At 36.0% G+C, this 27,106-nt stretch overlaps 1 protein-coding gene across 3 annotated transcripts; it reads right to left on the bottom strand.

Moving 5' to 3' along the window:
• Positions 1–130: 130 nt before the first annotated feature.
• On the bottom strand, positions 131–26,276 carry LOC143147470 (alpha-tocopherol transfer protein). 3 transcript variants are annotated; one of them, XM_076312717.1, is made up of 5 exons: positions 26,243–26,276; positions 16,764–17,082; positions 13,621–13,715; positions 7,221–7,535; positions 131–3,989 (listed from the first exon to the last, which is right to left on the bottom strand). In XM_076312717.1, the coding sequence occupies exons 1-5, from the start codon at positions 26,252–26,254 to the stop codon at positions 3,633–3,635; spliced, it is 1,098 nt and encodes a 365-aa protein (XP_076168832.1). In that variant the 5' UTR covers positions 26,255–26,276; the 3' UTR covers positions 131–3,632. The 3 variants fall into 3 exon arrangements, with proteins under 3 accessions (XP_076168832.1, XP_076168831.1, XP_076168830.1); XM_076312716.1 differs by lacking the exon at positions 26,243–26,276 and adding an exon at positions 25,344–25,365; XM_076312715.1 differs by lacking the exon at positions 26,243–26,276 and having other exon boundaries at positions 16,764–19,840.
• Between the last annotated feature and the right edge of the window lie 830 nt (positions 26,277–27,106).

The following is a 27,106-nucleotide window of genomic DNA, read 5'->3' as shown; positions in this document are numbered from 1 at the left end:
TCACGAGTCGTGTATTAAATATTTTTTAAAGATCAGTTTCACTTTGTGTGAGTTTACTATGACGATGTGAACGACGTGTAGCAGCTGGGACTGTCCTGTGGAAAACATGAAACAAGCAACTATTCGTTCCTTTATTTTATCCGATTATTATTCAACGTCTTTATTCCAAAAATCCTACGACATTACACGTATGAAGTAAATATTCGTTTATAAAATCTTAAGGCGACTGTTCAACGCTAAAACTACCACAGCTGTCAGTATCATCTGTTTCGAACTTCTCTTCAAACACACTCGATTATCCAATCGAGAGTTTTCCCGAAATATTGACAATTATAAAAATAAAAAAAATTGTAATACTCGTCGATCAATTTACCTCTCTCCTTACTTAAATTTCAAAGATACGTGTATGATCTGATGCGAATAGAAATATGTCGGTAGTTCCGATGTTAAAGGGGCGAGGACAGTTTCTAAACCTAACCTCAATTATGCTCCAGTATTATTTGCTTACAAATAATCGTTTAAAGTGTCGTAACAAAAACTTACTCTTATTATTTGCAATTCCTTGCGCGCTCCATGAAAAACGACTCGTTTCTCAATGATTCATCGAGTCGTTAAACTTTCGATCTACTCCGATTCGATGTTTTCACGATACTTCTTTATTATAGTTCCTCAAGTAGGTTTGCTCGAGGGTCGTTTGCATTCGTGTATCGAGAAAAACGTCGACTCTTTTTCCGCACACTTGTTTCTTTATAATGAACCATTATGATGATTCATTGGGACGATAAACAGAAGGATTGGTAATTCTACTCGAACTTCGGTTTACGTCAATTGGTTCTGGATTGGTCACGTTCGTCCAGAGGCGACGAATTGCTCGATGTTCGTTCCAGGAGCTGTCCAATCGAACGAAGACGTTTTTCCTCGGCACGATCGGATCCCGCTCGTTATTGCTTTAAATCATTTATTAATAGATCATCGACATTCTGACGCAAGCGAGTTGCTCCGCGATGCAGGTTGCCGTGCTTTCATTGGTAAGATTGATAGCCCTTATATCGTTACGTCTTGGCTGGGAAATGAACCTTCTTCGACCCAGTTCGTTATTCACTGTCTTTTCGTTTCGGAAGGTACTCGACTTAAAAGATTACGACTTTGGAATTCGTTGATTATTTTGAATTTCGAAAATAGGAAAATCATTGATAAAATATTGGTACTTTTCAGAAAAGATTGATCTTCGAATCTTCCCACGTGATTAAAAATTCTTCGAAATTCGTTGATTATTATGAATTTCGAAAATAGGAAAATCATTGATAAAATATTGGAACTTTTCAGAAAAGATTGATCTTCGAATCTTCCCACGTGATTAAAAATTCTTCGAAATTCGTTAATTATTTTGAATTTCGAAAATAGGAAAATCATTGATGAAACTTCTCAAAGAAGATCGATCTTTTTATTTTTCTACATGATTAAGAATTCTATATTCGACTCAAAATATTATGTCTTCGAAATTCGTTAATTATTTTGAATTTCAAAAATAGGAAAATCATTGATAAAATATCGTAACTTCTCAAAAAAAAATCAATCTTCGAATCATTCCACATGATTAAGAATTATATATTCGACACAAAATATTACGTTTTCGAAATTCGTTAATTATTTTGAATTTCGAAAATAGGAAAATCATTGATGAAACTTCTCAAAGAAGATCGATCTTTTTATTTTTCTACATGATTAAGAATTCTATGTTCGACTCAAAATATTACGTCTTCGAAATTCGTTAATTATTTTGAATTTCGAAAATAGGAAAATCATTGATGAATTATCGAAACTTCTCATAGAAGATCGATCTTTTTATTTTTCCACATGGTTGAGAATTCTATGTTCGACTCAAAATATTACGTCTTCGAAATCCGTTAATTATTTTCAATTTCAAAAATAAAAAAATTATTGATAAAATATCGTGACTTTTCAGAAAGATTGATCTTCGAATCTTACCACGTGGTTAAGAATTATATATTCGACACAAAATATCACGTCTTCGAAATTCGTTAATAATTTTGAATTTCAAAAATAAAAAAATTATTGATAAAATATTGTAACTTTTCAGAAAGATTGATCTTCGAATCTTCCCACGTGGTTAAGAATTATATATTCGACACAAAATATTACGTCTTCGAAATTCGTTAATAATTTTGAATTTCAGAAATAGGAAAATTATTGATAAAATATCGTGACTTTTCAGAAAAGATTGATCTTCGAATATTTCCACACAATCAAGAATCCTCTGATCGGCGACAAACCTCGATAATAACAAAATGTAAAATCGAATTTTCAAATATTCCCGCCTAAACGTACACAGCTCCGCGCTCTATTTCCACCGTATTTATTCCAACAATTTAAAAACATCGACCGAAATTTACTTAACTCTGACAACTCAGCTCCGTTACAATATTTATCTATCATAAATTTCACGAATTTACAATTTCTTAATCCCGATCGAAATATTATCGATACAATCCCATCGTAACCGATCGAGTAATTTCGCAATTGTTATTCTTCCCCCCGGTGTTTCTACGTTACAAATATTCTCGACGCTCCGAAATCGATCCATTCCGTTCCAATGATTCAACGTTCGTTAATCGTTGGTTAAATTCGCGGTTCAATGTTTATTAAATTCAACGTATTCAACGTTCGATGATAATTTCGTATCGAACGTCACGGCGATGATTCTCCTCCGAGTAGCTAGACGAAACCCGTATCCTTCGTGAGATTCTAATTTTAGTGGTCTTCGGACTTGCAGACAGTCGGATCAAGAACGATGGTTTATTTATTTAGAAAACAGATCGCTGTGGATGCGAGCTTTTAGTGTTTTGCGGATTCGACGCGTGCGGGTTCTATTTTCATCCGTGGAAACCTTGCCGGGGATACGATTATACCCGAGTCGACGTTCGAGGAACTCGGTGATCACGAACTCGTGTTGCGATAGCAATCGTCGATCACGGCGTTCACGGTTACACGAAGCGATATTCTCGTCGGTACGGAGTTATCGAAACCAGAGCCAACGGTAGTGTATTTACTCTTAAATTCGATCGATCGAGCACCACTCATAACTATGGATGAATCGGTCCAGAGACTCTGGGTGATCGTTGAAACTACTCACGGCAGGAAATTTCTCTTCTTCGACGATCGAAGCTAACCCCACCCGAGTGTAAATTTTAAATTGATCGTCGTCGAACCCGTGACACTCCCATGTGCGGTAAAAATTCGAGAATAGTCACGAGAACTATTCCTTCGAAACGTTTCATCGATACTTCGATCCTGTATTCGATAATACTGAAATTGATCGAGATGTTAGAATACGTGGTACGAGTCTACCTTATTGCACTACGATGAGTAGATCGTGCACAGAGCAATCGGTTTAAGATCAACCTAAGATCGTCGTCTGATCAGGGTAGACGGGAGAACGCGCAAGGACGATACAAATTTGATGATATATGAATAGATATACATGCTTATCCAGCTGTTTCGTAACAGCTAACGCGTACAGATCACCGAGTGTGAGAGGTATACTTAAGTATTAATCGAGGATACGAGTAAATCTGTCGCGAAGAATGATCCGTGATTGTGTTTGCCTTGGTTCAGTCCTCGAGCAGGTGGGCCATCTTCTTGAGGATCTCCGGGGGGACTATGTAACCGACTTGCTTCATCTCTTTGACGATTTTGGGTGCTTTGCTGAGGTTGTCGATCCATTTGTAGTACGGTAATTCCTCACGTGTCCCACCGTACTTCTTCGGCAAGTGGTTCGGCGGGATGTGCTGATGTAGGCTGTCCATATTGCTACCGTGGAAGAAGATCTTGTTCTGCATCCTGACGTCGAGGAGCGGCTTGAACACGGCGAACATCACGTCGAACACCCATGACTGGTGGAGAATGTGTATGGCGTGTGTCTTCATCGGGAACGCCGACACCATCAGTGATATCACCATGTTTGCCACCTGGAGACATAACGGAAGACGTTAGTTGACGCGGATACGCGATAGGAAGAGGACTGCGCTTCTTTCAGTCGTTTTAGGATTTCAATATCCTTGAAACGCCTTGGAAGAATATTTTCCAGGCCCTTGATGGGTCCCTGGATTTAGCCTGTGGTTAATTATCGATTCGAACGACCGCATTAAGGAAGTACAACCAGGGGACACGAGTAGTGTGTCGTTCGAGTTTAAGTGATCTTTTATTAACAGACATATCGTATCGAAGTTCGACGAACGCGGAAACGAGGGTACGTGAAGCTATTTGTTTCTTTAATTTATCGTCCGCTGCGTATAAAGATGGGTTGCCGATTATGTAAATTAAGAAACACGGATCAGCATTAAACTGGTTGAACACGGGTTGCGGAGAATAAAAGCAAATGAACCGCGTCTTGAGAGTGTGGTGTTACCGGTACGAGCGGAAGCAATGATGCACGCTGGTTAATAGGGAATCGTAAAGATAAATAGGAGTTAGAATGATCCACGGGTCATGAAAGTCGGCACTGATGATCTTACGAGTCGTGGGAAGTCGGTAGCGATAGTTCGCGCGATAACGGGCGAGTTGGCGATCATTTTTCGTATCGACAACTGTTTGATAAACTCGTGACTATTGTACACCGATACTTCGGAGATTGTCGCTAGCAAGTATCGTAATTGAAACAATGTTCGCTACCTCATTCTACGAATCGAGAAATCGTCGCTACCACCTTTCGTAGCACAGAATTGTTGATCGTAGTTTTCTACTATTCAATAATTCGTCGTTAACACTACCTACAACTTGGAAATGGTCGATTCTGCGTTTCGCGACACGAGCAGTTATCGCTACTTCGTTCCAATAGTTTTCCGGGTCGTCGCTACCAGTTCACACGACCCGAGTAGTCGTCACTGTATCGTAAGAGTGTGTGGGTTTGTTACTGGAACATTTCACGAGTCAGAAATATTTTCCAGCCCATCCTAGAAACTACAGAATTTTCGCTACTGTACCCTAAAGGTTTACGAGTTATCGCTACCGCGTTTCACAACTGGTGGTTCGCATAACCATATGAAAACCGCCTGAAAACATATCAATACTTCGATCCAAGACTCTACAGGTCATCTTTGCTACAATTCACAACTGAGGAATTTTTCGCTACCACATTCCACGACCCAAGTCGTCGCTACTCTATTTCAAGGTCGTAGGGGTCGTCGCTACTGCGTTTAACAATTCGTGATCGACACTACTATATCTTACGATCTGAAAACATATCAATACTTCGATCCAAGACTCTATAGATTATGTTTACTACAATTCACAACAGGAAATTTTCGCTACCACATTCCACGACCCAAGGAGTCATCGCTACCGCGTTTAACAATTTGTGATCGACACTATTATTTCTTACGATCTGAAAACATATCAATACTTCGATCCAAGACTCTATAGATTATGTTTACTACAATTCACAACCGAGGAAATTTTCGCTACCACATTCCACGATCCAAGGAGTCGTCGCTACCACATTCCACGACCCAAGGAGTCGTCGCTACCACGTTTAACAATTTGTAATCGACACCACTATATCTTACAGTCTGAAAACATATCAATACTTCGATCCAAGACTCTACAGGTCACGTTCGCTACAATTCACAACCGAGGAAATTTTCGCTACCACATTCCACGACCCGAGGAGTCGTCGCTACTCTAGTTCAAGACCATAGGGCTCTGCTACTGCCTTCTACGATTTAAATGATCGTGCTACCAATCCTCATGACACAAAGTGTCTGTAATTACCAGAACGTGGTAGCGACAACCCGAAAATTCTTGGGACAGAGTAGCGACGACCCAGAAAATTTTGAGATGAATTAACAACGACTACTCAAATCACGAAATACAGTAGCGAGTATGTTTTAATTGCGAGAAGCAATTATCAACTACCTTCAGGGTATTAGAATGTAATAACGAAGACTCCACAGTTTGTAGGATAAAGTAGCGACATTTCTGAATTATGAAACGTGGTAGCGACGACCCGAATAGTCTCGAGACAGAGTAGAACACAGTAGCGAACACCTCGTGACATAACCCCACTTTTTAACATACTGTAGCTAATACACACTTTTGAGACTCGGTGATAATAAATTTTAACAACGAAAGCAATAACAATGAATATCTACTTTCAAAACAAACTAACGACAATCCTTGAGGCTTCAAAGCTAACCGATGACAACCTCGGATAGCAAGAATCAATGCTCCCTGATTTAGTCATCGATAGACCTCGGATTTTATTACACGTCAGTAGTATATATTACAATTGTTACAATAATACTCAATTTTGCATAAATATATTTTGCATATATTTTGCACAAGATTTGCATACGTTTCTCGTATTCGTCGTTTCACGTGTTTCTTTCCATCGAATGTCACGACGAATGATCGTCACGGTCTAAGTTCACCGGGCACGGATCATAGCGATCGGGTTCAGAATCTCCGTTGGCGTCACCGATAGACAAACATCTCACGTCTCAAAGATTCCGGGACGCCCGGCGTCAATAAACGTTGTATCTGCGCGACGCCGGTGGCTCGTTTTCTCGTATCGCGGAGTCGATGATGCGGCCAGGGATGAAGTGGGGGGCGGGAAAACTCCAAGGTGCCCGGAAGAATATCGGTGTCGAGAACTTTACGGATTGTTGAAGTTTCAAGGACACCATTAGTGCCGGGTCCGTACAGCCACTCCGCTAGATTCGCGCGGGATGAATAAATGTAACAGGAGGTCGCCAGATAAAAGGAGGGACTATTAGTTTCAAGGGCATTATAAATGGTTTAAGTTTCAAGAACGCTGAAAGCAGATCGATAACGGTAGCCAAGATATCTCATCGAGATAAATTAGCTCGACGAGGGCCGGTTCTTTTAATTAAACGTTCGATAACAACCGTATACACGAATAATTTTTTTGTGTCCAGAAACTTCGATTATCTTCAATCGACAATAGTGAATCGTTGCACCAATTTCTCACTATACCCTACTACTGGACGTCATTGGTGATACACAGGTGACGATAAGAAAATTCTAGTGACCGACTGGTGATAATGTTTCTAAATTACAATTGAAGTAACAATTGAACACATCTATTTCACGAAGAATCAATTTGCACTGAAATGAATTTTATCGCTATGCACATGGACGAGAGTCCAACGACACGAATATAGTAAGATGCAAAACGGTACCTGTGGAGTGATGGTCCACGCATGCGCCATCGTGATGCCCTCCAGATCGAAAATGGCGACGCCTCCAAGAATCTGCGCAGTGGGTTCCAAGACTCCGAGCTCGAGAATGATGACCGTGGCCTTGAAGATCTCCTCCACTGGATACTTCCTGGGATCCCAGTTCCCCAATCGATAGATCATCATCCTTCTGCCGCACTGGGTCCTGTACGCCGGCACCGTCATCACATCGTCCTCTCCGATGTGCTTCATCTCCATTGGGTTCACATCCTGGTGGATCTCTGGGTGTTCCTCTTTGAAGTTGTAGTAGTTCACTATCTATCGAAAGATCCCTTGAGAGGAAGGGGCTGAAGTTCGGTCATTTTGCTACTGAGGTAACATTTAACGATTATCGGACTAAGGTACTGCGTAGCTATCGCACGATCTTCAGTTAGAGTTACAGAGATGGAGTACGTTAACGAGATTGGACTACTGGTTCCCTTGTTCCTGGTCTCGAGTATCGATTCCAGGCCGGGTTGTCGATATCAAATAGTACGGGACATGTTATGTGATTCGAGTGTATCTATGTATAGATACAAGTTACGAAGGATCCCCAAGGGAGTGACCTAATTGGGGTGGGGATGAGATCATCCGATACCGTTCGAAGAAAGTTTGCATCTACCTTGGGACACCGATGATTGATATCTTGAAACGTTTCGATTTCTGACATCGACGACAAATGGCGTACATCTGAAGAAAGATGAGATTACAAGATCGGAGCCAGCACACCATAAAAATCACGAGGAACCGATAGGGGACCTCAATTTACTAGAAAACTTCTAGCAAGGGGGAACTATGGATCGGTTTACCCTCGTGGAGACACTTTCTGAACTGTCGAGCTACACATAGCCCACTGATTGAATTTCAAACCTCACCCATTAGATCTTCGACATTTGTCATCGTCTTCTACAACTCTCAGAGCCACTGTAGCCTCACTTCGTAAAAGAATCATGGAAAAGAAATGGAATCTCAGTCTACCTCCGACGGTAGAAGAAACTGATGTAACACCAACTTACTCCCAGCCTGGAGACCTTTCTCAAACTGCCAAGCTGTACACCGTTAATTGAATTCTAGCCATTCTTTTTCGTACCCTCTACCCTCGTCGTCATCCTCTAGGATCCACTACGGTCCCATTCCATAAAAGAATCACGGGAACGGAAACCCCTATGGAAAACTAGAAAACAAAGCTCAAGCCTCGACAGGAAGATTCGAAGGATAATCCTATGGAATTTGTCCCGAATCAAGGCTTCAAAGACACGGACATCCACATATCCTGGGGTCCAGCGAATAATTAATGTCACTGGAAAAGGAGAAACAGACCGATCGGGCTACAAAGGGACATCCTCTTTCAGTTGTTGAACAGAGGAGTAGGAGGAGGAGGATCGTGGTAGTAATTATTCAAACGTATCGTGGCGCGCGCTTTAACGAGGCAGGGGGAAAAAGTCGCGCGCGCAGATCGAGGTAGACATCGAGGCAGTACGCCAGAACGCAATCGCCTCTGTTAACGATCCCCAGGTAGCGACGTAGTGGAGACGACACGCGGAATTGCGACAACTGCGGCACGAACCTAGGCGTAAATTCGTTACGTGTCCCGCTAGTTCGTAACACGAGCCTTTCGCGAGCGAAATGTTTCAAAGTAGTCGCGGATAAGTCGAGGATTTACCGCCCCAAGGCGAGTTCACATCGCGCGAAATCCAGACCCGTATCGTTGGACAAACCCGGCGCGGAAAACGACGAAGCCGCGACCGATCGATCCGCGGTATAATTGACTGCATTAAACCATTAACGGGGAATGAAAGCACGATCGGGTGGACTCCGATTCCTAAATGGTGTTCGATCGAACGTCCGTGCTCGACTAATCGTCCCGTTCCAACGTGCTCCAATTACTCAGCCGGGATTCCTTAAGGCGGATTCCTTTGTTTGTTAATCGTTTTATGATCGTTCGCGGTTCGATCGATCGTCGTTGCGGGGATGACGAGGCTCCGAGTGTGGATACCAGATTGCGTGGATAATTGGAGAAACGATCGACGAGAGAATTGTTCGCGAGTGTTGCTGGAAACGTAATTGAGAGATTTGAAGTTCGATGTGGAGGAGGAAGTTCTTTCCCAGAAATAGGAAACTTGATCCGTGTTGGCTGATGCACGATCGAAAAGTACGCTTTCTGTTTGAAGAAGTTTGAGGAAGAATGGAATGGAAATTCATTTGGATGGAATGTGGGAAATCAATTGAGATGAATTTTTTAGAGAAAATGTTTGATTTCAGTCGGTAAGTTTGATTATGTTTGTAGGCGAGGTATTTGTGGAGAGTAGATTTTTTGTTGGCAGGTGTTTGAAGAGTAATGATGTGGATATTTATTTGAGTGTAATAGGGAAGACCAATTGAGAGAATTCTTGAGAGAAAATATTTGATTTTGGTCAATAGGTGTTTGACTATGTTTGTAGGCGAGGTATTGGTGAAGAGTAGATTTTTTGTTGGCAGGTGTTTGAAGAGTAATGATGTGGACATTTATTTGAGTGTAATGTGAAAGACCAAGTGAGAGAATATTAGAGAGAAAATATTTGATTTTGATTAATAAGTGTTTGACTATGTTTGTAGGCGAGTAATTCGTGGAGAGTAGATTTTTTGTTGGCAGGTGTTTGAAGGATAATGATATGGAAATCTGTTTATGGAAGATCATATGAGGATATTTTTGAAAGAAAAATATTTAATTTTTGTTAATAGATGTTTGAGCATGTTGTCAGGAGATCGACTGGTGAAGAGTAGATTTTTTGTTTGTAGATGTTTGAAGAGTATTTAAATGAATTTAAACGCGATGTGAGAGACAAATTAGTACAAACAATCTATAGAGATCTTTTCGAAAGAAAATATTTAAATTTTACCAACAAATGTTTAACTATACCCTTGCTAAATGATTGTCATATAGTGTTGACAACTATACATATAGATAAAGACTGTATTAGTAAGTGATATAATTCATTGAATTTACTGTGTCCTTTTCCAACAAGTGAGAAGACAGCACCATTTATATCAATTCATATACCACTCTATTTACCATAACCTTTGATACACGAGGCAAATACATCTGATCCGCTTTGGAAAATCATTCAAAGGAAACGATAGTCTCTGTTCTGTGTTAACAAGTGTAGATATAATCTAGTAAAGTAATGCAATATCAGTGGTTTAATATTCGATGCAAAAGACAAATTGGTATGGGTGTTGTGACAGATTATTCGAAACAAACTATTATATGTTCTTGTGAACAGGTGGACATTGCTTGTATAAAGGGTACTGAAAGAGATAGCTTCGATCCTCTATAGGCTACATTTTCGATCACTCTAAATACCTGGTTACCGGTTAGTTCGCCTTGGCATGGTTGTGTAACTGTTGCAACTGGACTCGACAAATCACGTCACGTTGCTACCAGATTGCACATTATCAGACCGTTCATAGGTTTTTAGACCCACTTTTGATAAATTCTATCTGGTGCCAATTTTAGATATTGCGCATACGTAATTCTATTATACAAGAATCTCTGCGTTCTCGAGTGAAAACTCATCATTCAGGCTAATTAACGTCAATTATAATATAGTAATTACTTCATTCGTGATTGGTGAATCGATGAATAAATTATTGGGATGCGAGGAGTGGTATGAGGAGGGCAAAGGAGCACTTTATCAAAGCAGCTTAATTTTTGTTTAAATGTTTAAACAAAAAATTAAACAGTAATTTCGAAGCATCGATTTTTCGCTAAACTAGAATATTCTCGATTGATAAGCTATTTTTAATTACGAAAGTGGTCCGAGTAAAAAATACGTTATCGCATATTTTGTATCGCGTCGGTATAGAAAATTAAAAATTAATTGAGTTGGACCACTTTCCGTAATTACCAACGCTCGTAGAAGTTTGAATAAAAAGAAATATATAAACCGTAAATAAAGCTGACGATAATGTAGCAAAATTCATTAAGTAAATATACGCGAAGTGTGCTGCAATTTAATTATGGAGATTATTATATTTGTCAGTTCTATATACTTGGTGAACTTGAAATTTTACTGCAAAATTCTGTACTTGAAAATTGGGAAAAATGTTTCGATAAACATACTTTCTGAAACCAATTGTTCTTTTTCAGATACGATCACTTGAAGTTAAGCATAAATTATTGGCAAGGTTTCAAACTTCAGACAAGATTTAAATGCAAATGACTTTTATTCGTTTCGTCGCTTAAAATGTCCTTGGTATAAAATGATTTATAATAATCATTACGAACAGTTTTAATAATATCCCTTTCTCGATTCGAGCTCTTTTAAAAAAGTAATTTTATAGAATGTGTAATTTTTTTTCTAACCTTGACCTTTGAAATTGTCTCCGCCATTTAAATTTATTAATCGTGGTTTGTTGTTAAGATTATTTATTACACTTTTGTTTCCCAATGAGTATCCAGTTATTCGAATCGAAGAAATTAAAATTACGATGATTATTAAGAATCAATTTATTCCATAACCTACAAGCAAACATTCCACAATGTATTCTACGCCAATGCAGAATATTTACGAATTCAAACAGTATGCATACAATATCCACGATTATTTATAAAATCAGTCTGTAATGTGTGAGACAATCAACGAGAAGGTATAATTATGCTGACACTGCTAACAGAAACCACTTTCAACATTTCTTGCGTAACAATATCGTAAACTAAAAGTGGTTATACCTAAAAAAAAACAAATGGTTTTAGTTATCGTGTCTACTACTTTTTGTTAACTTTCATTTCTAAAGTACACCTGTGAATTTTGCAAAACTCACCCCATATGGATGTAAAAGATCCTCGTATAACGTTCAAAAAATTTATATACTTAAAAAATAATTATGACACGAAAGTACATAATGTAAAGTTTAAACGCAGCTCGTTTTAAACAATTTAAAATTTCACAAATTAAAACCGTGCAGAATTTGTAATCCAAGAGCTCTGCAAACTTTTTAAACACCCCTTATATATCTATACATCTACAAAGCGTCTACAAAGTTTTTGGAGGTTATGTTAAATTTCAGGGGGTGTTTAAAAAGTTCAAAGTTTCGCGATTTTTTATTTTGTTAATGAAATTTTAAATTCTTCGAAACAGTTTACATTTAAACCTTATATCCTAATATGGGACCCCCTTTAACGGTGTATTGGGGCCCCAAAAACAATGAAAAAAGTTCCTAAAGACATGTGTCCTATTTAACCTTGATACAAGCCATATTGTTACAATCACTTTTGTACTCCACTGACTTTAAATTCTAAACTGAGCTACTATATATAATTGTCTCTAAATCACACTCTAATAAGTCCTTCATATCTCACATCCAGATTGACCATTCTGTTCCAAGTCTATCAAAAACTGTCCTACTCGAAAATGAATATAGTTCATCGTATGAGACGTTTACACGAAAGTTCATCAACAAACAAATTTCACAGGACCTATTGTCTAACTCACAGATCCCTTAAATTAAACACTTTGCTCTCAAGGGTCTTTTGCTACGAGAAACTGTCACCGCGATAAAATCCTTAAAATTATATAAACAATCTGGAATATAACATTTCAATTTCAATATTTCACGTGTCCACATTTTCCAAGAGTATAATATTTAAATCCTACAAAATTTGAATTTCATGTCACGACCTTTTCCCAATTGGAAACAGTGCACTAAATTAAGTGACAACAGAGAGTCCTCTCTAGAGTCTAAATGGTCAAATCCAGCAAATTTGTGTATTTGGTCCCAGTGAAAACTATTTGTTCGCTCGACGTTCGTTCCCAGTGATGAAATACTTGGGCAACGTACACGAGAAATGTGCCAACGAATCCGAGAAAAATACCTGGAATAGTGGAAAGATTGAGAAATAGTATGGCACGATTGCAGACTCGCTGCTCGGACCTAAAGTGGCCATTTTGTGCATTTTCTGTAGACGTACGTGACTGCACATTATCATAATACAGAAACGGCTGCAACTTGGTTAGAACAAGTAACATTCTTTATTGTTTTTGCGTCCTCGATCCAACGTTGATGTGGGTCCCACGTGTTACGTGTATACACACCGTATATTAGAATGGCTGAAGCGCCTTTTAGTCTCGATCATCCTCGAGTTGCTGGAAGTCAGTACTCAGCACTTAGCATCAATTACTATAATACCGTATACTGTCTCGTAATTTCACTGTTCGCCGGTTATCGAAATTTTCCTCTCGCTTGAATTTCAACTGAATAATTAAATAACATTTCGGAACTTCTTTCAGCACGACGATTACAACAGGCATTAAGGAATCGAGGCTATTAAGGGCGAGCAAACATATCCCCACTCAACTAATTATCCATTAGACAATTAACTTACCAATCGATGGGCGCGATGAACGTTGAAGTTTCTCACCCTGAGGAACCTAACCAGGAAGTCATCGTCCATTCTGTGTGGCAGACATTCTCCCCTCTCTGTTAAACAAAATCCCACGTGAGTGTTGGGACCGAGACGTATTTTCATACTGTGGGAACATTTTTGTTTCAAATCGATATTCTCGTTTGGAATTATTTCGAAAAACGTCTTCGAACGATTCGTGACCTCTCGAGACACGTGACTATTGTCATAGCTGGGCAAAATTTTCATTCGTTTTTAAAAATTTCAAAATACGAATGAAATATAAATAAGTGATTTTTATAGCTATAAAAATTTGAATTATGGAATTAAATATTTCGTAAGGAACAAATAAAAATTTAACTGTCCTAATGAATCATTGTACGTTGATTTTGTTCGTTATTTATTATTCGAATCAAATTTTGCCCATTTCTGGCTACCATATAGATATACTGTGGGAGTTAGATAAAGTGCCTCTGAAATGAAATTCATATTTAACGATCAGAATTTTTTATAAATATTATTTTGCTGTTCGTACTGATCGTAAAGAGAAAAAATATGAATTTTATTCTGTATTTTGTTATGTATATATTTTCCGTGTTAACACACGCTGTAAGAATATATAGTCCGTAGTGTATCAATGATTGCACAAACTCCAGGTGCATTCTTTCCAACTCTCTCCAGTACATATCTTTTACCTCGAGCATGAACGCGTTTACTGGTGTATCAATTTTCCACAACTAGGAATTCTCGATACTCGTTATAATTATATTGTGAAAAATTGAAACGTTCGGTAATTCGATGGTGTACTTGGTATTTCATACTTAATGGCAGTAACGTTACGTAAGTTTAGTGGTTTGTTTCCAGAAATGGATGACAGGGCCCCCTGTGCAAACTTACGCGTGACCCAGATACGAGTGACGTAGCAATCAATGTATTAAACTAGCAATTTCGTGTACACTATGATTTTAACTTAGTGTCCAATTATTTAGAGATCAGGTCCTTTTTTGGTTTTGAATCCATTTTACTAGTCTTCCACAGAAATGAAAACTAAGAGAAATGTGTCTGTGCTGTATCACGTAGAAAATATTTAAATACAAACCAATGATTATGCGAATATAAATTGAATCGAAGTTGGTGAAATAATCTAGAATTCTGTTCAATCAACTACATTCGTTTTCTCATCGAAGTCTCAATGATACTTGTTTGTTTAAATTTTATCGATTTTATTTTTATATGTGTTTCGTATCGAACACGACGATTGCATTAACCCAGATACACAATTTGGTGCATCTGGGAGACGTGTGCAGCGATATTTATCGGATATTAAATATAGAAATAAGAAACAGAGAAGAAGAGAAAAAAGTAATCAACATAAAATATATAATAGACTGGTTACACCATGGCGCATGATCGAAGTTCAGAAAAAACTGTTTTCTAACCTAACCTTGAGTAGGCCTACGCTATTTGAATTTCTTTTATAATATGAAAGAGCTAATTATTAGAAAGGGGGCAATAAGCAAGAAAAGTTACAGTCGAGATTGTACTCTAATTCTTTTATAGAAAAGTTGATAAATTAGTTAATATTTTGGTTTCACTATTTATTTGTACGTAATGCAATGTACGCAATGTTAGAGACGATAAAGATTTTCAAGAATTTTTAAATATTTAATATTTACGAGCCATGTCAAATATTCAAGGCTCTCGAGGCTATTCGAATATTCAAGACTATCGAGACTTTAAATATTCAAAACTTACAGGACTTGTTAAATATTCAAGAATCTCGAGTCTTTTTAAATATTGAACGTTCACAAGAACTATCAAATATTCAAGGCTCGTAAGACGTTACAAATACTCGAGACTTTGAAAACTTTTAAAATATTCAAAACTTACAAGACTTGTCAAATACTCAAAAAAAAAAACCTCGTAACTGTTTGAATTATTCAAAAGACTTGTCAAACACTCAAAACCCTCGTAACTTTTCAAATATTCAAATGACTTGTCAAATATTCAAAACCCTCGTAACTTTTCAAATATTCAAATGACTTGTCAAATATTCAAAAGCCTTGGAACTTATTAAAATATTCAATAGACTTGTCAATTATTCAAAACCCTCGTAACTTTTAAAATATTCAAAACTAAGACTTGTCAAATATTCAAAACTAAGACTTGTCAAATATTCAAAACTAAGACTTGTCAAATATTCAAAACTAAGACTTGTCAAATATTCAAAACTAAGACTTGTCAAATATTCAAAACTAAGACTTGTCAAATATTCAAAACTAAGACTTGTCAAATATTCAAAACTAAGACTTGTCAAATATTCAAAACTAAGACTTGTCAAATATTCAAAACTAAGACTTGTCAAATATTCAAAACTAAGACTTGTCCAATATTCAAAAGCCTTGTAACCTTTTGAAATATTTAATAGACTTGTCAAATATTCAAAACCCTCGTAACTTTTAAAATATTCAAAACTAAGACTTGTCAAATACCCAAAATCTCGTAACTTTTTTAATTATTCAGAAGACTTGTCAAATGTTCAAAACCCTCGTAACTTTTTAAATATTCAAAACTAAGACTTGTCAAATATTCAAAAGCCTTGTAACCTTTCAAAGTATTCAGAAGACTCGTCAAATACTCAAAACCCTCATAACTTTTTAAATATTCAAAACTAAGACTTGTCAAATACCCAAAATCTCGTAACTTTTTAAATCATTCAGAAGACTTGTCAAATATTCAAAACCCTCGTAATTTTTAAAATTATTCGAAACTAAGACTTGTCAAATACTCAAAAGCTTTATAACCTTTCAAAATATTCAGAAGACTTGTCAAACATTCGAAACCCTCGTAATTTTTAAAATTATTCGAAACTAAGACCTGCCAAGTCCTGTAGATTCTCGTAACCTTTCAAACCATTGAACATTTACAAATCCTGTCGACTATTCGATACTCTCGCGATCTTTCGAGCATTCAAGATCGTTCGAGAGCATTCGTACGTTGGAGACTTTCTCAATCCAAGGAACCTTAGAACAGTATCCCCATCACCGAATACGTCACCGTATCGAACCCGTATTGCCACATACAACAAAGACACACCCCCGAGCATCCAAGAAAGCCTGAATTACCATAAATCATGTCCCGTAGCTCTTGAATGGTCTGACACTTGACCTCCTCGGTCTCCCCTAGCTCCCTACGGGCGTACTCCATCACTTCCGGGGACGGTTCGCCAATGTCCAGGCAGACCTCGTCCTCGTCGTCAGGCTGGACCTCGTCGTCCTTGAGCTCCGGCATTCCGTTCAGATCCTCCTGTCGGCGCTTGCCACCATCGACCTTGTCCTTCGACAAATCCTCCCCGAAGATCTCCTTCGATCTGTGCTGTTGGTCCTCCTTCAAGGTTGGACCATCGGTGGTACCACCGTTCACCAACGAAGCTACCTCGTTCTCCTGCGGCATCGTGCACCCTCGTGTCATTCGCGATCGACTCAAGCCTCAAGTGTCACGTCATTCGACGTCGCGTTATCAAACGGAGAGATAACCTCCTCGCTCCGACGCGGTAACGCGCGTTTACAAGCGCGTGTCGCCGACTGTTCGCGATCAAGTGATGTCGGCTACGTCCAGATATCCCGACTGGTTTTGTTTTCGTTCCTTTCTTTTGTCGTCGGGCTAGAGAATCGCTTTTACGAAGTTTTCGTTCAGTTTCAACGACCTGAACCTCTCCGGCGATCGGTCTCGTTATTGGTGCGAGTTCAGGCCGAGCTTTTTCGCAATTTCTTTCTCGCACGATTCTAGATCGTTGTTAAATTGTTCTCCCCGTGGAAAATTGACGGAGAATTCTTACTGTTTGACGTTGTTAAACACACGTTGTTAAACTTACAGTTTGACGTTGTCTTGTTGAGGTTGTGGATAGAGCTTTTTGGAAATATTCTTTTTTAAATATCGAGTTACCTTCGTCTTCGTGGACAAAAATAGTTTTGGAATTTTTTTAATAACACGCTGTCAAGTTTGTTACTTCCTCGTGTTTTATCGAGGATTCGAACTGAGTATTTTGGAAATTTATTTTTCGAATCGAGTTACTTTCGTCCTTTAGTGGACGACAATTTGGAAACTTTTTAAATTAGACACTGTCAAATTGTTTATTTCGTCGTGTTTGGTGAACGATTCATACAGAGCTTTTTGGAAATCTTTTTTGCAATTTAGTTATGTGTATTCTTACTTGGACGACAATTTGGAAATTTTTTAAATTAGACACTGTCAAATTGTTTATTTCGTCGTGTTTGGTGAACGATTCATACACAGAGCTTTTTCAAATTTTTTTTTTCTAAATCGAGTTACGTTTATCCTTAAGATAATTTGGAAATTTTTTAAATTAGACACTCAAATTGTTTATTTCGTCGTGTTTGGTGAACGATTCATACACAGAGCTTTTTCAAATTTTTTTTTTCTAAATCGAGTTACGTTTATCCTTAAGATAATTTGGAAATTTTTAAAATTAGACACTCAAATTGTTTATTTCGTCGTGTTTGGTGAACGATTCATACACAGAGCTTTTTCAAATTTTTTTTTCTAAATCGAGTTACGTTTATCCTTAAGATAATTTGGAAATTTTTTAAATTAGACACTCAAATTGTTTATTTCGTCGTGTTTGGTGAACGATTCATACACAGAGCTTTTTCAAATTTTTTTTTCTAAATCGAGTTACGTTTATCCTTAAGATAATTTAGAAATTTTTTAAATTAGACACTCAAATTGTTTATTTCGTCGTGTTTGGTGAACGATTCATACACAGAGCTTTTTCAAATTTTTTTTTTCTAAATTGAGTTACGTTTATCCTTAAGATAATTTGGAAATTTTTTAAATTAGACACTTAAATTGTTTATTTCGTCGTGTTTGGTGAACGATTCATGCACAAAGCTTATTCAAATTTTTTTTCGAAATCGAATTACGTTTATCCTTACGATAATTTGGAAATTTTTTAAATTAGACACTGTCAAATTGTTTATTTCGACGCGTTTGATCGATTCGAAAAGAACTTTTTCAATTCTTTTTTGTTTTTCACAATAGCAGTCACTTTTGTCCCTACGTAAACATCGGGAATGTTTTTAACCAGACTCTATCAAATTGTTCATTCGAACGGAACTTTTCGAAAATTTTTTAAATTTCAATTGCCCTGCAATTTTTAATCTACTTTCGTCTCTGTACTCGCAATAGTTCTGACAAATCTACCAATCGAGAATTCAAATTGCACTTTTTGAAATTTTTCGCAGCATATACTTCCACCTCTGTGCACAGAATACTTAAATAATTTCCTCCACTGAATTTTCAATACCGATACAATATTTCCTCTCGAAAACCTTCGTAAAAGTAACAAATAGAAAAACGAAAAACCAAAAAAACAACAAATCTACGAATACAAAAAATCTCTGCTTAATTTCACCTATCACACTTTACAAACCCTTTAAGCACCTTCAAACGTCTCTTCGACCGAACAGTAAACTTCAACGATCATTTAAAGAATTTCTCTTACTCGACGCACAATTTGAAAAATTCAAAAATCGTGATAAAATTCGATGTAATAAAAACTCCGATCCCTCTTGCTTTGTATGCAAATCTCGGATACAAATATACGGTAAAAAGAAAAAATGGCTGTGTATATTTGTCGACGAGTTGGCGACTGCGCGCGAGTTGAGCACGGCACGTGATCCTTGGATCCTCGAAACTGTTTCGCACTCTTTCGATCGAGAAACGCTCCGACCTCGCGGACTTTCCGCAGCCCGTTCACGCGGCTCGAGGACAATGCAACCGCGACTTTCTCCCTCGAAATTGAGACGCGCGAGATCCAGCCCGATTCTGTTCGTCCAGCTTCGTTGCTTTGTTGTATCAAAAATAACGAACGCGAGAAACAATTCCACCGAGAGTCACAATAATCGTCAAGAAAACGAGATCGTTCATCGGTCTTCAACTCGAGATCGAGTTTCACGTTTCGGTGTTGCGCGCGCGTAATATTTCTCACGCGGTCGCGATTTTGATTCTCGACGAACAATAAACGTGAACATCGAGATGTTAAGAGTGCAACGGTCGCGTTTTCACGGTGAAAACGATAGGTGAAACGTTCGAATCGAGTCGCGTAGTTTCCCGTGAGCGGCGCGGTATCGCTCGCGCAGCGATGCCGGTCGGTGATGCAACTGGCTGCAACTACGGGCCCTGGTTGCATCGACGAGAAATGCACCGCGGTTTCCCTCTTACCTGTGGCCTCACCTTCGAGAAACCATAGTGTCAGGGGAAACGATCGCCGTGCTGGTTTCTAGACGCCTGATCTCAGGGTCGTGTCGAGTGTTCTTTTTTTAACTTTAATTGTTTTTCGTTCTGCTTTTTTTAGAGTGGAACATTTTGAAATTATTTTCGTGGGAAATTCAACGGCGATGAAAATGTTCACTGTGAGTGTTTCACTTGATCGGAGAGTTTGGGAAATTGTGAATGAGTTAGGATAAGATTTGTAGGTGGGAAATTATAATTATTGTTATATTATAGTATTATATTACGATATAGTATAATTATTGTATAATATAGTATAATATTACAATATAGTATAATTATTGTATAATATAGTGTAATATTACAATATAGTATAATTATTGTATAATATAGTATAATATTACAATATAGTATAATTATTGTATAATATAGTTATTGTTCTTCCAGTGGAATTTTTGTGGAACTATTCTATGGTTATTATAGTATAATATAATATTGTATAATTTGTATATTGTATAGTGTAATTTGTATAGTATAATATAGTGTACTGTAAAGTAATGTGTATAGAATAATAGATTATAGTATAATTTTGGAAAGGAATATTTATTGAAAATATTTTCACACTAAGAATTAATTTTGTCCTCTTTGGTTTAAGTAACAAATTTTATAGCAAAGTGATACATACGATGGAAGAATTAAAGGGAAAATATTGATGGTTTCAAAGTGGTGGAATTTCTTTGGTCGTTTTTATATGTATATGAGAGTGCTCGGTTCAGTTAAACAAACATTGATCAACATTTACGTACTGCACGATTCTTATTTAATCGAAGTACGTACTGAGCCAATCGAATGCTAGTACAAAAATGAACACAATTCCGCTTTCTAGCCACTGGACATTTATTATTCATTGTTATATAACGTGTTCGACCTCGTTGTAAGTTCCTCTCAGCAACAATTTTCGATCAATTGATAAACGTACATAAAACGATAGCAAGTGAAAGCAGTACTATTTCGAAAACAGTATTTTTTACTATACTATCAACAAAAATATTTTTCGAGGTAAACCTCAACGAACTTGAGATTAAAAAATATTTTTATTCACAATGTAGTATCGGTTCTGTTTTATTTACGGTTTACTAATGTGTAAAAAAATTTGTTACCCAAAGAGGCTTGCAACCGAGTTATAAACGTGATATAACGATGAATAATAAACGTCTGGTACTAGAAATACGAGTTGTGATCTTGTTTAGTCATGAATTACAAATAAATGAGATTCATTCGAAGATAATTTGTATATAATTCAAGAAGGACAAAACGTTTTTTTTTTTTTTTCATTTCAAATTTCATATTCGACTGTCACAATATCGGATGAAATAATTGCTGACATGTCTAGCTATGAGTAAACTTGTTATTTCCTCGTTTCCTTCCTTGTTTCTCTTTTACATAAATGCGTGTAAATCAATCATATTAATTTACGAGCGAGACTAAAATACAAAAATCGAAAACGTCGATAAAAATTATACCGCCAGAGGAGATTAGGCACAATATATATATAACGTGATCAATTTCAATCCTATTTTCTTCTATGAATATGTCAATTTTAATGCATATTTCAAACTATTATGGATTATTTGCCCGTAAGTTGCGCCTAATGACAAATAGCCAGCTACGAGTTAACACGTTGACAGTCAGCATGCTAAAACCGAATTAATGAGAATTTTTCTTTACTTTATTCGCTAGTCACGAATATTAATACATAAAAAATTAATTCTGTGCTCGTGAGAGAAAAATTATTACACCATAAAATTGTGGATTATCTGAAGTAGGATCTGCTTGAAAAAATCTTTTTAAAAAGTCTATCGGTAGATCTGAGAAGAAACATCATAATTTTGTCTTCGTTAAAATAGTTGGTCGTGAGAAATATAATTAAACACTTTTGTAACTTTATACACAATCGACTCAATTAGAGGCATCGATAATTACTCAAAAATAAATATAAGAGTTTACCTTTTCCAAAAGTCGAAAACTATTGGGTTCATAATTTACAAAATTTTATTTAATTATTTGAATGTTCTACAAATACTTTTTAATACGTTCTATTTTATTCAATGGAGTATTAAACCCTCCCCCATTCTCTAAAGAAAGAAGAGTATTATTTTCGTGTATTAAAAGCAACTAAAAATTAAAAAATGAATCGAACAATAAGAAAGGGATCCATTCTTTTTCGTGTTTAGATAAAATTAATTTGACACTGTTAAATAATTTATCGAAATAAATGTTCCACGTGTTCTTGTGAAATACAAAATTGACAAAGATTTTGATATCTTCCTACATCGTATTTTTAATTTCAAAAGTACGAATAACATAATCACACTTTACACATAATTATCACACTATATGCAGTAGGTCAACGTGGGATAAAAACTAGTTTCTAGATCATAAAAAGAAACTTTAATTGATTACAACGTAATCGTTTTTCATCGTTAATAACGACCGGATCGTTAGACCTAAGAGACTATAAAATTTTGCTTTGTCAGCTGCTCAAAAACTTCATTTGCACTGTTACTCTACTTGGAAAATAGAAAAAGTGTGAAACGAGCGTTTAAACGCACTTCTTGCTAGCTTGGTACGCGGTGCGTCGCTTTTTCACTGAAAATATCTCGCGATCGAAGCATCGGAAAATATTATTTGTTGTTAACGTAAGAACACTGTAAACAAGAGATCGGCAGATGAGTCATCGCAGAAAAACCCTACTTGCCTATTTAAAGACGTGGACAAACATCCTGTCGCTTCGTTTCATGGAAGGTGCGCAACAACGTTCGTTTCCAATTCAACGTGAATAATTACACGAACGAAACGCGTATGCAGTTTATGAACTCGGCTCTAAAGTTCAAGGCACCCGAGATCAGCGGAAGAAACCGACGAATCTTTAACGACGTTTCGTTTCGTGTGAAAAAAAAACTCGCACGAAGGACATCGAAAATCTACCAGGAGGATGATTTAAGTGGAGATGAACAGTTGAGAGAGACCAGTTAAGTAGCTGGCCATACATCGATATTTTTTCCACGAGGAAAATGGATTCTCTATGCAAAGAACTCTGGTCAACGTATCACCAAAAGGATTTTTATCCTTTCGTGTACCATCACATTTATTTCAATTTCTGTGTTAGTGGACAATGAAGAGATTGTGACAAATGTATTGGAATAAATGCTAGGTAATATTCCAAATTGTTATTTGGGTGATACTACGTTGAAAAAATTATGTTTAGAGAAGGGGATGATAATTTAAAAAATTGATAAAATTGTTCTTTATTCAAAGGTGATTTTATAATAATTATGTTTCTCTTGTGCACTAGGCAATTGTGTTTGAATAAGTGCTAGGTAATATTCGAAATTGTTATTTGGGTGATACTACGTTGAAAAAATTATGTTTAGAGAAGGGGATGATAATTTAAAAAATTGGTAAAATTATTCTTTATTTAAAAGTGATTTTATAATAATTACGTTTCTCTTGTGTTTGAATAAGTGCTAGGTAATATTCTGAATTGTTATTTGGGTGATACTACGTTGAAAAAATTATGTTTAGAGAAGGGAATGATAATTTAAAAAATTGGTAAAATTATTCTTTATTTAAAGGTGATTTTATAATAATGTTTCTCTTGTGAACTGGACAATTGTATCATACACACATGTGATAATGGTAAAACAAATAAAACGATAAATAATTGTTCGACAATTATAATAATAGTAATAGTAATAATAGAAACAATTATTTTCCGTTCGATAACAAAATTTCTTCGATAAAAACATCGATCGATTTATCGAAAAAAGGAAACTTTTGTTCAAGTAGCCTATCTTGACCATAATAACGAAAAAATATAGATCATAATCTAAAATTGTATTCTTTTCTTTCTTGATGTTTCTAAAGTATTGAATTTTGGAACATTTTACAAAACGTGGTTCATTTCTCCCGGAAGTATCCTAATTATTCAAGGATATTAACGAATAACCAATTCGAAGTGATTCGAATTGAATAACCGTAATGTAAACGGTAAAATTAATAAATATGAGTATTTTAATCTCTAAATCTAAAAGGCCAAACCATTCTCACGTTTGTTAGCCTTATTAACGATTTCCTGTTCGATGCCGAAACGATCGTGCCGATAAATAGATAAGCTTAAGAAGATACTAAAAAGAGAACTGCATAGAAGGTACCTAGACGCTGGCTTTGATGGAGAAAGTTTTATGATCTAGACATAAACACCAGCGACTGCATAAATGCATGAATTAACCAGGCAATTGAGAAGTGTTCTCAAGGTCGAACGAACGAAGCGGCTTATACAAACGCGAAGATCTTTTTGGACATGGTACCGGTAGCTGACATTTAAAATCGTCCATCATCCTTGACTTTCTAATCTTGGTCACATTGGGACTACGACTGGGCATATAATTGTTATTATTTGAATACTATCAATATAATTTAAATATTTGAGTATTTTATTGTTATTATTCGAGTATTTCAATATATCATTATTCGAATATTTGAGTGTCCTAAAATATTGTTATTTGAATATTTGAATATTCAAATATATTATTACTGGATATCATTATTAGAATATTTGAGTATTCGAATATATTATTAGTGAATATCATTATTAGAATATTTGAATATTCGAATATATTATTAGTGAATATCATTATTAGAATATTTGACTACTCGAATATATTATTACTGGATATCATTATTAAAATATTTGAGTATTCGAATATATTACTATTGAATATCATTATTAGAATATTTGACTACTCGAATATATTATTACTGGATATCATTATTAGAATATTTGAGTATTCGAATATATTACTATTGAATATAATTATTAGAATATTTGACTACTTGAATGTATTATTATTTGATATCATTATTAGAATATTGGACTACTCGAATATATTATTATTTAATATCATTATTAGAATATTTAACTACTCGAATATATTATCATATGATATCATTATTAAAATATTTGACTACTCGAATATATTATTTGATATCATTATTAAAATATTTGACTACTCGAATATATTATTTGATATCATTATTAGAATATTTGACTACTCGAATCTATTATTATTGAATATCACAATTAGAATATCATTATTTTATATTATTATTTAAATAAGAAAGTATCGATTCAATGGAAATCAATGTATAAGAAAGACTGATGGATAATTTTCAATGCGTCTCGAGAACTACGCAAAATGCACCCGGGAACGCGTGGAGTTTCCCTGAACTCTGGTTCTGGAAACTTGAAACGTTTCAATCCGCTGGACAGAATGTTAAAGCGACTTTCTGCCATTTCTTCGCGATATTTACGTGGACGTAGGAGCACGGAATGAAATAAGATTTAGTTGAAAGGTAGGGCACAATTGAAAGGAAGGCTTGATTCATCTTACCTGGAGCTGCATTCTCAAGTTTCTACAAATAAAAATTGCATTCTTAAATTTCTACAAACAAGAATTCCATTTTAAAGTCACTGCAAATACGAATTGCATTTTCGAAAAATATTACTTAAATTTTTTCTTTCTAGAGCACACGTCGATTTATTAAACATAACCAATCGATTTGTTATTTTCTTGAGAAAAATTAAGTAATTGTCTATAATAACATAAAGTGGGTGACTTATCGTCTAGTATTATTTTTCGATGTTCGACCATACTTTTTATTGGTCTTTCTTGATAAACAAGAATTTGTTCTAACAATAATATAAAATATAGAAGATTTAACAGTACATTTAACAATTATTATAAGAAAAAGTAAGATTTTTCTACCAAATTTCCAAGTTCGTTGAAAATGGAAAATATGAATAAATATTCCAGATAACGTTAATTCGTCTTCTAAACAATATTTGGTTAGAATAATTTCTTCTTCTTTAAAATCTATCATCATCTATTTACATAATTTTAAACGAAGAACTTTCATCTCGTAAAAAATTCAATTTCAAATTTGAACATAATTCTTCATCCTTAAAATCTCTATAAAAAGCAATATTTAATATTGATCTTCCTTTCGAAAAATTCAAATAGAAATATTTCTCTCCAGAAAAATTCACCTGTTTTCTCAGCAGCTCGAAGTAGTACGAAAAACAATAAACTCAATATCGGAGGAATACGAATTTAATTATCACTTTCGTTCCGTTTCGATGAAATTTCGAACACGCTGGCAGAGACACGTTACCGTAACGTGCAACAATAATGCAACGGGACGTTCGCTAAAATGGTAAAACGCGACGGGCGATCGCGAACGAAATGCAGAAACCGCATCGTCCGAGTGCAAGTTGCGTCGAACGAGTTACCAAAGATATCATCGAGTTGCGAAATGTGTCATGGTCATCCTGTTGCATCCACGCCTCGATGCTTTCACTAACTGCCGCATCGTACGCGACTTTTGTCGTGGGTGCACGCGCTGCAAGCGATGCATTACGATGCACGTGCACACGAGCTGGGAGAAAGTAAAAGTGAGAATCTCGCGTCTCGCGAGTGAACTTCTAGCGTGGTTTTCCACGACGGACGTTCGTTCTGTGATTAGCGAATTGCTATAATATTTCACGATTCACTCGCAATTGAGCAACAATCGCTCTGTAATTTCTGTTGCTCTCCACGACACGGAGCCGTCCTAATTTCTGTTATATTTCGCAAACCATTTCGCGAAACCCGAAAATATCGAATGAGAGAAATTTTTTATTTTTCGTTATCGAATTATTTGTATAAATTTCTATCATATTTTGTAAAATATTGACACGAGAAAACCGAAAAATATAAAATAGAAGAAATTTTTAACTTTTCGTCTATCATTCGTTATCGAATTATTTGAATAAATTTCTGTCATATTTTGTAAAATATTGACACGAGAAAACCGAAAAATATAAAATAGAAGAAATTTTTAACTTTTCGTCTATCATTCGTTATCGAATAATTTGTACAAATTTCTGTCATATTTTGTAAAATATTGACACTAGAAAACCGAGAAATATAAAATAGTAGAAATTTTTAATTTTTCGTCTATCATTCGTTATCGAATTATTTGTATAAATTTCGAGTTAAGAATATCGAAAGAGAAGTGTACATTTTTTACATACATTTTAAAAATTAAAAGAAACTTTCTAATTTTAACCGCATCGTTTGCAGCGGTTAGAAAATAATTGCAGTTTCGCTAGATT

Source organism: Ptiloglossa arizonensis, chromosome 5 (assembly GCF_051014685.1).
Source record: "Ptiloglossa arizonensis isolate GNS036 chromosome 5, iyPtiAriz1_principal, whole genome shotgun sequence".
In the NCBI taxonomy this organism is placed as follows: Eukaryota; Metazoa; Arthropoda; class Insecta; order Hymenoptera; family Colletidae; genus Ptiloglossa; species Ptiloglossa arizonensis.
Note: the sequence above shows the minus strand (reverse complement) of the source record. Positions and strands in the feature narration are given on the sequence as shown.

Bases quoted from the DNA above. Each gene is read 5' to 3' on its own strand.
- LOC143147470 (XM_076312715.1), bottom strand. From the start codon at position 17,109: ATGACACGAGGGTGCACGATGCCGCAGGAGAACGAGGTAGCTTCGTTG. The intron at 13,716-16,763 runs GTAATTCAGGCT...TTTGTTTAACAG, and splicing joins GCTACGGGACATGATTTATG to AGAGGGGAGAATGTCTGCCA. The intron at 3,990-7,220 runs GTACCGTTTTGC...TTATGTCTCCAG, and splicing joins CGTGGACCATCACTCCACAG to GTGGCAAACATGGTGATATC.